The 13,089-nt window shown below is 53.5% G+C and overlaps 2 protein-coding genes across 3 annotated transcripts in view; one reads left to right on the top strand and one right to left on the bottom strand.

The window, feature by feature from the left end:
* The window catches only part of NT5C2 (5'-nucleotidase, cytosolic II), a 100,972-nt gene that overhangs the window by 33,513 nt on the left and 54,370 nt on the right, over nucleotides 1–13,089 (top strand). The window contains exon 1 of one of the 2 annotated variants that reach the window (XM_084526280.1): nucleotides 9,963–10,027. The exons of the other annotated variant lie outside the window; for it this stretch is intronic. The gene's annotated coding sequence lies outside the window, so the exon portion shown is untranslated. Of the gene's footprint in view, nucleotides 1–9,962; nucleotides 10,028–13,089 lie in introns of those variants that run through there. 2 annotated transcript variants of the gene reach the window in all.
* Nucleotides 890–5,794, bottom strand: INA (internexin neuronal intermediate filament protein alpha). Its single transcript, XM_084526801.1, has 3 exons — nucleotides 4,853–5,794; nucleotides 2,778–2,902; nucleotides 890–2,173 (listed from the first exon to the last, which is right to left on the bottom strand). Exons 1-3 carry the CDS (start codon nucleotides 5,750–5,752, stop codon nucleotides 1,900–1,902), a joined length of 1,299 nt encoding a protein of 432 aa, XP_084382927.1. The 5' UTR covers nucleotides 5,753–5,794; the 3' UTR covers nucleotides 890–1,899.

Here is a 13,089-nt window from a genome sequence, read left to right as displayed (position 1 = left end):
ATGTATTACGTCAGCTGCACAGTCCCATCTGCCTGAACTTCCCCAAATGCCTGCTCTGAGAGAAATGCTGCAGGTTTGCCTCAGTCACAGGGAGCGGCCACGCTGTGGTGGGCCACAGGCAGGCTGGTGACTGTCACACCATGTCCCCAGGATCCTAGGACAGGTTGTGGGGAGGTGGCAGGGAGAGGAAGGCCAAAGGATATCATTTTGGGGCAGGCCACCAGCACAGGGGATGCGTGCCCTCCTGTGCTGCCAGCTGCAGGGCTCTGCTGATGGCCCCATTGCCACTATCACAGGGACGTGCCACCACTGTGTCACCTCACATCTTGTGGGGCATGCGGGGACTCCTCAGGCAGAGCGTGGGCATCTTCTGAGGATAAGCCAGCTCCACAGCCACTGCTGCCTGCTGGATTTACTTGGGAGGGAGGTGCCCCCAGGTGTAGACCACTTCACCTTCACTGGGAGCCCAGTTTTAAACCCTGAGCATGTGGAGGAGGCACGGCAGCCATCTTGAGATGACCACCACAGCCTTGGAGTTCATTTTATGAACAAACGAGGACAACCCCAGCCATGCATGGCCTTGCTGCCTCACTGGGCAGCCATGAGCACTCCCACAAGGCAGGGGCATCACCGTGGGCACCTGGGGGTGAGGCCCAAATGTGTCCCACTGCCCCCAGCAGGGCCAGCCCTGCCTGCAGCCCTAGGAGCAGTGTGGCAGCTGTCCCCAGCTCTCTGGGGTTTTTACCCTGACAAAAATTTTTTTCTTGTCTGCAGGCTCTCATGAAAGCCAGGCTGACCCAGTCCATAGGAATCATCATGGACAGGACGCAGGTGAAGATGGTGCAGGACACAGCGTGGAGCCACAGGAAAAAAAGACAGAAGAGCTCGGTTTGGTTCACATGACTATTTCTTTCTTTTTAATTATTAACTTGTGCCTTACAATAGAAGAGGAAAGAGTGTGAGCAAATGATTTGCTGGTTCCAGGAACTACTCTGGCACCACCGAGAGGACAGTAAGGTCTCGTGATGGCAACCTCGCCAGGGCACCGACACACAGCACACGCGGTCTCCGACTCTTGCAAAAGCGATCGCTGGCAATTTTAAGGCATTGAAGGAAACCTACGGTTGTAAATCCTACATCAGATTTGGCACACGTTGGAAGGCTGGAGCGGAGGCGTGGATGCAACGTTTGGCAGAGCGAGCGGTGGGGCGGGCGCTGCCTTGCCAGAGCCACCGCGGTGCCCAGCTCTCCCTGCCGCTTGTGGGGCTTTTGGGGGGCTGGCACCGGGGGCTCGGCAGCACCAGTGGTGTGCCCGACGTGCTGGCTCCTGACCAACAAACCCTGCACACGTGGCTGGACTAACACTACTGAGAAACAGACAGTCATCAGGACACACACACGAAAAAAATGTTCCTTATCGTTTAAAATGTTAAGTGGCTCCTAGACCAGAAGCGAGGTGTGTTTATGGCTATTTCTGTGCTTCTGGGATTAAAAGTGGATGGCTACAGCTTAAGAGGAAACACTTGAGCTATACATGGATTTGGATAGTAAGTGATTAGGTCTGTAGCCTTAACCCTAACTGTAGTTGAGTTTCATTGCCCTTGCCACCCCCTCCCCACATTGCAGCTCGGGCAGCGGGATCCCCTCGCCCCCCACCATAAGTCCCCGTGCACAAAACCCACCAGCATGCACCCAGCGACCTGCAGAGCACGGCCGCACCTGATTTGAGAGGGAGCAATGTGCCAAGCTCGGCCTTCACCTTGCTGGGACCATAGGGGGCTGCTGAGCCCCATCCCCGTGGGGTGCAGGTCTTTGGCGCAGCCTGGTTCTCCAGGAGCAATTAAAAGGCCGAGTGGAGACTGCTCCCTCTCAAATGCAAAAGGGACGGGGTCCCCACCATTACATTTTTGCATTCGTAATGATTCCTCCACGCAGGTTTAATCTCTCTGTTTTCTTGGCAGAGGTAGTGGTCCCGTCAAGCATTCCAGCCCGACCGGATGATATCTTGGAGGTCGCTTTAACAACCTCTCCTTGCTCCTCTTTCTTGAAGGATGGAGTGGAGGAACTAAAGCCTTGGGGCTGAAAGGAGTAAGTGGGGTTGGGGAAAGGGTTCAGTGCTGAAAGGCCCACACTTCCTGTGCTGAAGAGGGTCTCCTCTCCCTCCAGCAGCTTCCTGCAATCACAGCAGAAGGGAATGGGTTAGGCTGGGGACACTTCATGAGATACCTTCATGGTACTGGGATGCAACTGGTTTGGATGGAAACTGTCCCAGTTCCGATTTCAATGTGTGCTAGGTTTGGTTATGTGGGACATGGTTGCCTGAACCTAAGGCTTGGGCATGAAGCATCAAGGATGAATGAAGCATAGCACCTGAGGGTGTGACAAGCCCAAGCACTTCCCACCATATCACCCAGGCCTGTGGTGGAAACTAGCTCTGATCACGCTGTGGGCCCCCATCAGCCACACTTCCCCTCTGCATTTCTGCAGTACCAGGGAGGGGCAGGAAAAGGCCCCTTCTCCCAGTATTTGTCCCCTGGGTGCAGTACAGAGCTGAGCACCGTGGAGCTGGTTCAAAATAATATGCTTCTGCCAATCATTTTTGGAGCACTTGTGAGACCAGCTCCCTTCTCTCCCTTCAGAAACCCCAGGAAAACAAAACTCTGAAGGACAGAGGGACGCAGCCTTTTGCACTGAGCAGGACTTTGCAACTGGGACATGTACTGGTCCCATTAAACACCACTGCCTAGTGGAGCAGTGGTTTTGAGGAGCAGCCCTACCTGTAGGCAGCTATCTCGATATCCAGGGCCATCTTGACGTTCAGCAGGTCTTGGTACTCCCTCAGGTGCCGGGCCATCTCCGTTTTGGTGTTGCGCAGGTCATCCTCCAGCTGCCCGATGGTGTCCTGCAGGGAGGCAAAGGCAAGGCTGCTTGGGGCTGAGTTTTGATGTGTTTTTTTTTGTTTGCTTTTTTGTTTGTTTGTTTTTTTTTCCTATGGGTTTTCCATTCTGCACATCCCAACCAGGAGCTTATGATCACAAAATCTCACACTAACTGGGATGTAAAAACAGGCAGAGTACCAGGTGTAGCTTGTGTGTGTGAGCAGTGGGGTGGCTTTAAACATCGATGGTTTTCTATATTTTCCCATCTGTGAGATGGGGGGTCAGTGGGGGAGCCCAGTCTGGCTCTGCAGGCACTGCAGAGGGATAGGATTTTGTGGGTTTAAACACCATCAAAGCAGGTATGGGGGGTTTATGGGACCAAACAGGGTGCTGGGGATGCAAAGGGTGGCCTGGGGAAGGGCTGCAGTTGGTGATCAGGGTTGGGACACTGGGATGGGGCGGTGTCCAAGGGCCCCAGTCCCGGTTTTTTATTTCATTTCTTATTTTTTACCCCAAATACACTCAAATATCTAAGCCTAGGGGCTGCTGGCCTGAAAGCAGTAAAACCCCCTCCCACGGGGGATCCTCCCAGCCCAAATGGTTCGCTGTCACAGCCGCCAGGGCGTGGGCAATGAGTAAGCAGTTTGTAGCAGCCCTGCCTGCAAAGCCCTGCAGCGGCCACTGCGAACATCAGCTCCCCAGCGCCCAGTCCCACAGCCAGCCCTTTCCCTCGCCTCCTGCTCTGCTGTTGCAGTGAACAAGCATCGTCCTGCCATGCCATCCCCACCCTGTCCCCCTCCTCATCCCTGCCTGTCCCCTCCTTGGTGTCCTGCTTCACCTCCCTCCTATCCTCTTCGAATAGCCTAAGAATACAATAAGGTGACACATCCTTGCTTAAATAGTTGATGAAAAAAATAAATGATGATACAACAAGAATTTTCGCTTTTAAGATAGACTTCCATCCTTCTCCACCAGTTTCAGGGGAATTATTTAGCTCCTACTCAGGCACATTGTTCAGCAGACTGCCAAGTGTTACCACACACAGCAGATCCTGAGAGTCACGTAGTGGGAAGCTGATGTTCTGCAGCTACATCAGTCTGAATTATGGTGCTGTTTAATCCAGCTGCATTTTTTTTTCCGTTCCTGGAATCCCTCTTTTCACATGGCATCAAGGCTATTTAAGAAGATTATTATGTGTAATCCTGTCATCCACTACAGGAAACATTGCCTGCTTCCACAATATTTGTTGAGGACCCCAAATACTGAGCAAGAGTGCAAGCAGCTTGGATCTACAGCCCTAGCTTCCTAGATAGCCTGGCAAAATCTGGCCTCCATGACAAGGCATTACTTGGCTGTGAAACAGCAGTGGCCTTTGGGTGTGACGTAAGGCAGTCATTTCATTATTTAGAAGGAAATGGCTTGATTTAGAAAAGATCTCTTGGTATCCATCTAAGAGAGCACTCTCTGGATTTAGTTTATTTTAAATCACGGATGCTCTCCCTGCTAGCAAGAAAATGTGGTAGTAGTGTTTTAATGGAGTAAGAGAGATGGAGCACGTGGTGTCTGCCGCACGTCTTTCCAAGGGTGTATGAGATGCTGGGATCTGGCTGCAAATTCAGCCTTCGTGTTTGCAGAGCTCCAATTTCTGCAGTGCTGGTGCCAAGGGCCAGGCCACGAGGCGAGGGGCCAAGCCTGAGCAGATGGCTTCGAGGAATCACCCACGGCACTGGGCAACGCGTGGGCAACTTCAGGGCTGATTTTAGGGACGGGGTGGGAAGAGGGCCATGCATCAAGCTGTGAGACCTGCGGGAAAGGGGTCGTGCAGGGGTGTCCCAGCCCTGTCTGCCCCCCTCCCAAGGCTCTTCTCCGTCCTTAGGGTGGTGAATAAGGAAGGGGTGGATGAAGATGCTGGGGTGGGAGGGGGATGAAGGCTGCAGGATGCTGCCGGGGGAGAAGGGCGGCACCCATCTCACCTGCAGCCCGGCTGCCTCGGCGCTGTGGCGCTCCTCCAGCTCCTGCAGCTGCCTCTCCAGGGACTCGTGGGCTCCCCGCAGGCTCTCCATCTCCACGGCTCGGGCTTGCAGCTGCCGACGGCACTCGCCCACCTCCCGGCGGCTGGCCCGGACGGCTTCCTGGCTGCGAGCCGCTCTCTCGTGGAGCCCCGCACAGCGAGCCCGGTACCAGTCCTCGGCCGCCTGCAGGTTGCGGGCCGGCAGCGCCTCGTACTGGGCTCGCAGCTCCCGCAGAGCCGCCGCCAGCTCGGGCCGGCCGGCAACACCGGCAGCCGGGGGCTGGGGAGCGGCTGCCCGCAGCTCGGCCCCGAGCCGTGCCAGCTGCTCGCCGTGAGCCCTCCGCAGCTCCTCCAGCTCCTCCCGCAGAGCCTGGGCTCTCCTCTCCAGGTCGCAGCGAGCTCGGGCAGCCCCCTCGGCCGCCCGCTGCCGGGCTCGCAGCGCCTGCTCCGCCTCGGCGCGGCCCCGGGCTTCTTCCTCGCAGCGAGCCCGCAAGCGCTGCGTCTCCTCGGCCAGCCGGGCTCGCTCCAGAGCCGCCTGAGCCCTTTCTCCGTGAGCTTCCTCCAAACGGGCTCGCAAAGCCCGCAGCTCCCCGCCCAGAGCCTGCCCCAGCCGCCGGGGCTCCGGGGGTCGGCGGCGCAGCTCCGCCAGCTCGGCGGCCAGCGCCCGGTTGCGCTCCTCCAGCGCCCGCACTCGCTCGATGTAGCCGGCGAAGCGCTCGTTGAGGTCCCGGAGCTGCTCCTTCTCGTTAGGGCGAGGCATCGGCACCGGCACCGGCACCGGGACCGAGACCGGGGGCTGGGGGAGGAGGAGGCGGCGGGAGGAGGCGGCCGGGGCCGGGGGCTCGCTGCTGGCCGAGCTCATGGCAGGGAGAGGAGGGAGCTGTCCGCTGTGCTGAACGAAAGGAGGAGGAGGGAGGGAGGGAGGGAGGAAAGGGTGGAGGAAAGGATGGAGGGGTGGGGAAAAGGATGGAGGGAGGGGTGGAGAAAAGGGTGGAGGGATGGAGGGATGCGGAAAAGGATGAAGAAAAGGATGGAGGGATGGGGAGGGATAGAGGGAGGGGTGGAGGGATGAAGAAAAGGATGGAGGGACAGATAAAAGGATGGAAGGGGGGATGGAGGGATGGGGGAGGGATACAGGTAGGGATGGAGAAAAGGATGGATGGAGGGATATAGGGAAGACTGGAGGGATGGAGAAAAGGATGGAGAAAAGGATAGAGGGGTTGAGAAAAGGATGGAGGGACAGATGGAGGGATAGAGAAAAGGATGGGGAAAAGGATGAAGAAAAGGATGGAGGGATGGGGAGGGGTGGAGGGATGGAGAAGAGGATGGAGGGAGGGAAGGAAGGATGGAGAATAGGATTTAGGGACAGATGGAGGGATGGAGAAAAGGATGGAGGGATGGGGGAGGGATACAGGTAGGGATGGAGAAAAGGACGGGGAAAAGGATGAAGAAAAGGATGGAGGGATGGGGGACAGATACAGGGAGAGATGGAGGGATGGAGAAGAGGATGGAGGGAGGGATAGAAGGACAGAGAAAAGGATGTAGGGATGGAGACAAGGATGGAGGGAGAGAGGGAAGGATAGAGTGTCCTTTAAGGTCCCTTCCAGCCCAACCCATTCTGTGATCCTGTGATCCAAGTGTTCACATCAAGGGTCTGCAGCCCGCCTGGTCCCTCAGCATCAGCCTGGCCCAGGCTGCCCGGCTCACACCGCTGCTGCAGAAATCACCCCTGCACTCTGGGTTGTTTCTTTTCAGGTCTTTCACATACTTCTCACACGCAAAGTGTGTTTAACCACTTCCTCAACACCTGTTGCTTTGCATTACTATATCCTAAGCGAGGTTTCTGCTACCAGCAGTAACTGATCGAGGAACTGGGAAGTCACCAGCTCTGCTTAGTTATGTGGCATCGTTTTGATGACTTTGCCGAGGTGATTAGTACCGATGATGAAGGTTGCTTTGGTTCTGTCTTGTCCTGGAAAAGCAGAGTGGCCTCCCCACTTGTGCTGACATATGGATGTGATCTAAAAGCAGAGGTAAGATTGTCATACTGTCCTGCAAAAAATAAATAATAAATAAATAATAAAAAATACAAGGGCCTCTGCAAGGACTGGGATGCACGGAGTAAAGGCCGTGAGGCTGGAACCCTTTCCCTCTGAATGGATGAGGTTTTCTGGAGCTGGAAGGAGCCAGACTGCTTGAAGCTGGTGGGACCTGAGCCAGCTGCCAGAGTGACTGCTGGCTCAGGAGTGCTGACCGTGTAGCTGAATTTATTGACTCAAAGGAATTTGAGTCAATAAATGATAGTAACCGCTACTCTCGTGCAGAACAGGGGTGCAGCTGCAGCCCATTGGAGCACTGCTTCTTTCAGAGTAAAAGGGTGGCTGCGACTTTGGGATCCACCTCTGCATGAGCTGCCAATTGAGCCTAAACCCATCCCAGGTGGTTGGCACCCAAACTGAACCCCCTTGTGAGCCCCTTTAGCACCTGGCACAGGTCTCAGGGGCTGTCTTGGCCAACAAACCTGGGAGCTGCACATCCTCGATGAGGGGGAGAGCAGCAGCGTGGCCATATCTTTGAGGAGGAGCTGTGTCCTGGCAGACTGGGAGGATGTCCTTAGACGACACAGACCCAATCCCCAAAACTTGCTAAAAGAAAGAGGAAGGGAGAGGGGTATCGTTGCAATGTTTTGTGTGGTTCTGTACATCACGTGTTGTTTAATGCACAGAGAAAGGCCTTGAGAATCCAATCCTTTGGCAAGAGGGGTGTGTATGCACTTTGGCCTCCAGCAAGTGCAAGTGCAAACCTACGGCAAGCTGTAGGCAGCAGGAGGATATCTTAAAACTTTGTGACTTTGCACAGTGCCCACCTGCTGATGGGGCTCGTTCAACAATTTATCTCAGGAGCTGCATTTAGCCTGGCGTTGTGATTAAAAGGAAAGAGTTGTCCTTTCAGCTGTGCACACACAGCAAATGGGATACACATCTTCTGTCCAGTTTCCAGCACACTCCATTAAACTCATGCTCTGGGTACGTGTTTTACCACCTGGCTTCACAGCAGCAGTGGGCTGGGAGGAAAATGCTTCCCAGCTGCTGAACTGAGGGAAAGTGAAGGAAACAGTCAGATCCAAAGTGTCTGTCAGGAGTCTGCTGCCAGACCTCCCAGCACAGGCAGGTCTGGCCCCTTTTGGGAGGGAGAAACAAAGATTTATTTGCTGAATCATGCAGACACAAAACCGCTAATGCAAATGTAAAAATAGCTGTACTGACTCCCTCTAATTCAGGAGTAACTCAGGAGTTTCTCTGGGGCAGTTGGAGAGTTTTAGGGAAAGAGCAGAGAAGCAGCACAGAGGTTTCCTTGGTGCAGCTTCTCCAGCTCTGGCCCTCTGTGGCTTTGGAGCTCCCCGAGCAGTGGTCACGTCCCTGTGTTTGCCATCCCTTATCTAATCAGCATAAGGTCATGTCCTGGACGCCACCATGCTTTGTAATCTGTAGTTGGATAATATGCCTTGTGAAAAAACATCATCTTTGCACTTCAAAGTTGCTGCCAACTGATTTCATTTAATGCCCCTGGTTTTGAGACAGTGACACTGCTGCAAAAGTTTGTTCCTGCCGCCTCACCTACCCCATCTACGATTTTGCAGATCTCTGCCTTATCCTCCTTGGTCTCTTTTCTAGGCTGGAAGATTTTAATCTATTTAATTTCCCTTTATAGGAAAATAATTTAAAGATTTTTATCATCCTTGCTGGCTTCGGCGCATCTCCAGTGGGTACGTGTTGGAAAGACACAGCCCCACACCCTGCAGGATGGCACAGCCACAAGGATGTGTGGAAAGGAGCTCCCAAATTGAGGAGGACACATCTCCAGGTAAAGCCACTCACTTTGGTGCCCAGACGAGGCACGCCAAGATAAACCCAGGGCACACAGAGGTGCGAGGCTGTGGCTCGGCGTGCACAATGCCCACAGGCTGAGCTTCCCACCCGTGTGACTCCCCCACTTGCTGTGGCTGTGTGACAACTGAACTTTTGGCTTTAGTTAAAAATAATGGTGAATGTTCCAGGCTTGTGCTGTCAGGAGGATCCCTTCCAGCCCCATTTTGGACAGGGTGATGGAGTCTGGAGGCTGTGTGAGGGTCATGAGGCCTGCATCCAGCCCCACAGCACAAGGGCGGCTCGGTGCCGCTGTGCAGAGGGCAGGCCGAGGGGAAGCGTCCCTGGGGGGACAAGGGGAGCAGGGCTGGAAAAGAAATGCTGGAGGAGGGAGGTGTGTGGGAGCTGGATGTAGGAGGGGAGAGCGACATGAGTGTGGGGTTTGGGAGCTGTCAGGGCTGCTGAAACCTGTCGCCCTGCAGGGACACCCTGGTGCCATTTTGGTGGCACCAAGGTGGCCAGGACCCTGCTGGGGCTCAAGGAGGACAGCTGGAAAGGAGAGCTGCTCTTCTTTTCCTTTCCTTTTCCTCCTTTCTTTTAGATCTTTTCCAACCTGAATGATTCTCCGAGTCTATTTAGGGCCGTGGTTCAGTGGGTGACAGTGGTGGCAGGGGGACGGTTGGACCAGATGGTCTTGGAGGTCTCTTCCAACCTGGCAGCAACTTTGAAGTGCAAATATGTTTGTTTTTTTTTTTTTTCACAAGGCATATTATCCAACTGCAGATTACAAAGCATGGTGGCATCCAGGACATGACCTTACCACTTAGTCTGCGGCTCTGTGAAAACGGGGAGCTCACGCTGCCTGCCCCACACCTCCCAAACACCCCCTCACCTCGCCCCAACCCACTCCACAACCACGCTCAGCCCAAGTTAGCCAATAACTGCTTTATTTCAACGAAAACCCGGGCTCCTTCAGCCAGATGAAGGAAAACACGGGCAGCGGGGACAACGCGGGGCCGAGGGGGGGAGGACAGAGAGGGATCCTCTTTGCGGCTGTGGCGGCGCTCGGCACTTTCTCCCCGCTCCCTTGCGTCCCTCCACCAGCCTCGCACTTTCTCCCCGCTCCCTAGCGCCGGCCGTGGGGAGGGAGGGGGAGAGGGAGGAGGAGGAGGAGGAGGGGCGGGGCTTGGGGCCGCGCCTGCGCAGTGCCGCCGGCGGGGCGCTGCGGCAGTTGGTGCGGGGCACTTGTGGCGAGCGCGGCGCGGAGGGAGGTGAGAGCGGGCCCGGGCGCGCGGGGGCAGTGCGCGCGCTCCCGGGCGGGCGGGGGTTGCGCGCGTGCGCGCGCCGGGCGCGTGGCGGCGGCGACCGTTGGAGGGGACCGTTGGGGAAAGGGGGGGGGGGGGGCGCTCCCCTCAGCCGGGGCTTGGGGGGCTATGGCCGCGGCCCGGCGTGAGGAGAATGGGGGAGCGGGGGGCGTGTGGAGCTCCCGCTGCTCGCCCCCGGGCTTTCTCCGTCAGGCAGGGCAGGGGAGGACCCCGGTAGCCCCCCGCTGCTGCCTCACGGTGCCCTCACGGTCCCCCCCCTCTCCCTTCCCTCCCAAGTTCCCTTCCCTGTCACCGCTGTGGTGTTTCGGGTGCTCTCGGTCTGTCTGTGTGTGTCAGGCTGGGGCTGAAAGGCAGGAGCCAGGCACCAAATAACAGTTTAAAAAAAAAAAAAATCAACACACAACCCCTTTCCTCTCATTTGCTTATGCCTTTCTTTTTTAAAAAAAAAATCTTCCCTTTTTGTGCCAAAAATGCTGTTGCAAAATACGTGACGGAAACAATCCTACACGGGTTTCTGATAGACTGCGTGACTGAACAGGGCAGCGCAGTTTCTTGTAGCGCAGGCTGGCTTTAAACATTCCTGGAACCAGCGAGATGATGAAATCCCCAAGTTTTACTCCAGCGCTAGAAGGCTGCCAGGCTGGATGCTGAAGGTCCTCTCAGTCATGGTTTTGGAAACCTTCCTTCCAAGGCACGATTACTACTTTTTAAAGAAGTTTCGTTATTTATTTATTTATAGCTCTGGAAGATTTACCGTTGAACCTCAAAGATCGCAATATGCTTTTTAAGTGACTACAGAAAAACGTCTCCTCCTTACCTGTATTGGTTCCGTGTAACATCTCGCCACCAGCCAAAACGTGGTGTCGATCCGTACACCTCTTTGCTTTGGGAGGAAGGAAATGTATAAAGATCGGTGAACGAATTGAAAGTAGGAAGGGTTGCAGGTCTTTGCAGGTGCTGCGCGGCTTTACTGAAAACCAGAATCAAAACTCAGAACTGCATTTCGGCCTCCGGTGCGCGAGCTGAGTTTGTGGTTCCAGCAACGAGGAAAAAACGTAACGTTTCGCTTGCAAGCTCATCCGCTTAGCTGCGGAAGTCTGTCACAGCCCTTGTCAGCCTAAACATATTTGAGAGTGGAGCTGCTATTTAAAATAATCTATTGCCATTAGTCCTGACTCCAAAAGATCATTCAGGAACTTGCTGGTTTGATTAACAGCAGTTGGAGTTTGTTCAAGCATGGACGTTGTTTCATTATATAGTACAATACAACCTTTACTCTGTATAGCTTCATTCAAGCAAATTGTATTGCAAAATGCACCACCGAATTACATCTAAAACGCTCCATTGAATGAAGTACAATTGTAGAGATAAATGGGAGAAAAATTGTAAGAACGGGAGAAATGTTTTCAGCTGAGGTTTGAAATTTAGAGCCCGTTACTATGTTTGCTTTGGTAGCGTTAGCGTTATATACACTGTTTCTAGGATATACGCTGGCAAAAGTCAGATGCAAGCTGAAATTTTCCCAGGCAAATTTCGAGTTTATAGGCAATTTTTAATAACAAAAATACCTTCGGTTGATACTCTTTGTCATGTTTGATTCCTAATATAGCTGTGAAATGGAAGTTTATAAAACCTTTTTAAAACATGATTTATCCTAGGCTTTTCGTATTTAGCTTCAAGGGGAATGTTTATGAAAAAACAGAAAGCTTAGTTTGGTGTTTACTGGTAAGCACCATGGTATTGTACTCTTCAGGGAAACATGGAAAGGAATGTTGTATTTCTTCCAGAAAACTACAGGTATGTTATTTTTGCATCTAAAGTAGAAGGGAAGCAAGCTATTAAAATACGGGGTTTAACCGATGTTCATTGGAAAAGCAGATAGGTTTATATGCTCACCTCATACCCATTATTTGCAGGTCAGCTCAATAAAATAATGCTTCACTTAAAAAATGACACGGTTAGTTTGCAGGGAGCAGTTATCTGGGGATGGCCCAGGGCTGGCCACGGTTCCTTGGTGCACACGGAGGCGATCCAAAGCCTTTGAGTCCCACGTGCTCTGTGGGCACCGAGAGCCCCTTCTGTTGTATAAACTTGAAACGGGGGAGCGCTGTGGGATCGGGGTGATCCAGTAGAGTGCAACCAGTCGCTCACCACTGCTGGTCAGTCCTGCAGAGCCCCTAGGACCCGCGGCAGCATTGCCACGCAGAAGCTGCTTGGCCTGAGGAAGGTGCATTAATGGGCTCCAGCTAGGCTGCAGTGGAAAGTTGTCATAGGAACTGGCTTGCTGTTTGGCAGGGCCGTGCCTTGTCTTCACTCGTTTGAAAACACACCTCTGTAACTAATCACCTCGGGATAAGAACCGCTCGTATGCTGTCCAGCACAAAGCCATGAAGAGGGCCAGGCACTTCGGCTCTGCCCCAAGGGAAGCTGAGGACAGCGCTGTGCGTCAACAGAGGACAGCCTGGGCGATGATGTACCTTGGGATGAGTTCCCCGTGCCTGCTCTATGCCGTGCCCTTACATCGGGGTGGCTCACAAACGCTGGCTGTCCTGATATAAACCAGCTGTGGCTTTTTTAGCGGTGAGAATAATAGGACAGAAAACCAAACAGAGCGTGCCCGGGAGTGGAAGCCTTGTCTCGCTCTTTGGGATGTGTTTGGGATGAGACATGTTACTAAGTCAGCGCATGGGAATTCTTCACTTACTGTCTGTATGGCATCTAATTTATAAATTGTATTTATTATGTTGGCAGCACAAACATCATTTGACAATGATACTTGATATGGCCGTGGTGTGAGTCTCTAAACGTTGGCTATTCTGTGCTCAAGCATATCTTATTGTTTGAGTATTTGTAAAGTGCACATTCATATAAATATTTCTTGCTGTAAAACGTCTGTTTTATGCTACTAAAGAAGTTGTTATTATGTGTCATGGCTATGATGCATGTAGCAGTCATCTGTATTTTGCTTTTTTAATCACGACTCGTTAGCTGGAATGGTTCCTAAAACC

The sequence above is a fragment of the Aythya ferina genome (assembly GCF_964211825.1).
Source record: "Aythya ferina genome assembly, chromosome: 7".
Classification (NCBI taxonomy): domain Eukaryota; kingdom Metazoa; phylum Chordata; class Aves; order Anseriformes; family Anatidae; genus Aythya; species Aythya ferina.
This window is presented reverse-complemented; position numbering and strand designations above follow the sequence as displayed.